Source organism: Crocuta crocuta, unplaced genomic scaffold (genome assembly GCF_008692635.1).
Source record: "Crocuta crocuta isolate KB4526 unplaced genomic scaffold, BGI_CrCroc_1.0 scaffold72, whole genome shotgun sequence".
NCBI lineage: Eukaryota > Metazoa > Chordata > Mammalia > Carnivora > Hyaenidae > Crocuta > Crocuta crocuta.
Window position 1 is genome coordinate 4,603,056 of NW_027529427.1, and position 2,363 is coordinate 4,605,418.

Below are 2,363 nucleotides of genomic sequence, written 5' to 3' on the forward strand. Positions count from 1 at the left end.
CCCGGACCGAGCCCCCAGGGCCCGGGCCTCACCCCTCTGCTCATCCCTTCCAGCACCTCTTCAGCCCCGAGAGCTGCCGATTCCGACAGCGGACGCTGGAAAACGGCTACGACGTGTACCACTCCCCGCAGCACCGCTTCCTCGTCAGCCTGGGCCCCGCCAAGAGGGCCTTCCTGCCGGGCACCAACCCGCCGCCCTACTCCCAGTTCCTGTCGCGCAGGAACGAGATCCCCCTCATCCACTTCAACACCCCCCGGCCCAGGCGCCACACCCGCAGCGCCGAGGACGCGGAGCGCGACCCGCTGAACGTGCTGAAGCCCCGGCCCCGCATGACCCCCGCGCCGGCTTCCTGCTCGCAGGAGCTCCCAAGCGCCGAGGACAGCGGCGTGGTGGCCAGCGACCCGTTAGGGGTGCTCAGGGGCAACAGGGTGAGCGCTCACGCGGGGGGCATGGGCGTGGAGAGGTGCCGCCCCTTCCCCAGGTTCGTCTAGGGGGGCTGGAAGGGAATCCGTGGTCGCGCTGTCCTGAAAGCTGCACTGGATCCGGGAGGAAGGCGGGGGTGAGGTGTGCGGGGGGGCTGTTTCATTCCCCTTCTACCAGGAGGGCCTCGGGAATGCGCCTTTGAGGCCTGGGTGGCGGCGGTTTCGCTGTCTTCCCCACCCCACCCACGCCACCTTTCTGAATAGAAGCCCAGAAAGATAAACTAAAAGTTTCGCCTTCATTAAGGAGAGAGGGATTGCCACCACCAGACCCAACCCCACCCGGAAGTTTCTCTCCCCTGTGCCTCCCTTCTTCGTCTAGCGTTACAAACCAAGCAATGGCTTAGTGAGCTCACCGCTGCCAAGGTGAAGGGAAGAGCCAGCACCACTAGCTTCTCCACTGCTCGTGCTACATTCACGTTACCTGCACGGGCCCTGTTGGCATTTGAGTTTGCAACGCTGACCTAGGGCATTAACAGCGGACCTGGGCAAACTGGTAACAATCCTCATCTCAGGCCTGCACTCTTCCCTAGAGCGTCTCTGGAAAAGAGCTGTCAAAAGGTTGATAACAGGCTGGTGAAAACTGAACTAGAATGTTTGGAGAACTGAGGCAAGAAATCAAACTAGAAAATTCAACCTCCCCACGGGGTGCGCACCCCTTGCCGGGTTCTTTCCCCCTCTGTGCAGCCAGAGCCAGAGGGCCCTGCCTGTTCCCAAGCGGTCCATGATACAGCCCTGCTTTGGCATAGGCTCCTGAAAATCTCCCCCGCTAGGAAGTGAAAATCAGTATTTTAAATGGAAATAAATGGAAACTCCCCTAAGAGGCATTTGATGAAGCCTACTTCCAAGCTGAGTAGTACAGCATTTGGGATGACTTACAAAAGTGTTAACAGGGAAGGGGCCTTGGGGCAACGGGACTGCTCGGGGTTGGGTTTTCTGTGGACTGGTAGGCTGTGTCCTTATGTCTAAGGGAAATGGTATCAAGGGCTCAGGGGGAAGAAGTCCAATAATCAGGGGACCGATGTGTAGGAATTCCACAAAGACCAGGCTGCCAGTTCTTCACTATAGTCGCCTCACTGCTCTGCAGCAGTGGCTAGAGTTTAGCTAAAACTCCCCTGGGCTGGCAGGGGAGTCCACGCTGGGTTGGTGTCCACTTGCAAATCCTGGGGGAGTGGGGGGGGGGGTGACTGAAGACAGTTTTCAGACCCAGGAAAAGCAAACCTAACCAGACGGCTGAGGCGCCAGCCTGATACTTAGCCTCCCCCTACACAGCCTTACCACCTGCCTCTGAGTCTTTCTACAAAGGGGCCCCATGTTCCTACCTCTGCTCTACCCAACCTACCCAGCAGGAGGCTAACAAGCAGAGCAGACTTAAACAACAGCTTCTTCCCACTTTGTTTTTTTCCACTGCCATCAGGCACCCAGCCTTAGAAACTGATGTTCTTTTAATTATGAAACATTGGATCACTGTTTTCACCTGAACTTGAAGGACTAGTACCCATTCGGAAACACGAAAACTATGTATACTACTATATAGCAGTGCATGGCAAATATTGTCTCAATTTTCATTTCCTGTTGGAGAACTTATACTGTATAAAATCTATTGGAAGCTCCCCGATACTGACAACTAGATGTAAAATCCCAAAAGGACTTTGGTAGAAAACTGGTTGTGATCTTCTAAACCCAATACCATTTATTAGGGATTTTTTCCTTTCGCAGGAGCTGAGGCAGTCCCCACAAATTTCTACGTTCCTTAGCATGTGGCGATATTTATTTATTTATTTGGAAAATTTGCCTATCGCTTGATATTTATATTTATAAAAGTATAACCCCACCTTTCTTCTTTCTTCTGTTTAAAAGAAAAATAAAATTTATCTCAGCTTC

The 2,363-nt window shown here is 53.7% G+C and overlaps 1 protein-coding gene across 1 annotated transcript in view; it reads left to right on the top strand.

The window, feature by feature from the left end:
• FGF23 (fibroblast growth factor 23) overlaps positions 1-2,363 on the top strand; it is a 9,739-nt gene extending 7,376 nt beyond the window's left edge. The window contains exon 3 of the mRNA XM_077758989.1: positions 54-2,363. Coding sequence (XP_077615115.1) covers positions 54-491 — 438 coding nt within the window. The 3' untranslated portion in view covers positions 492-2,363. The remainder of the gene's footprint in view (positions 1-53) is intronic.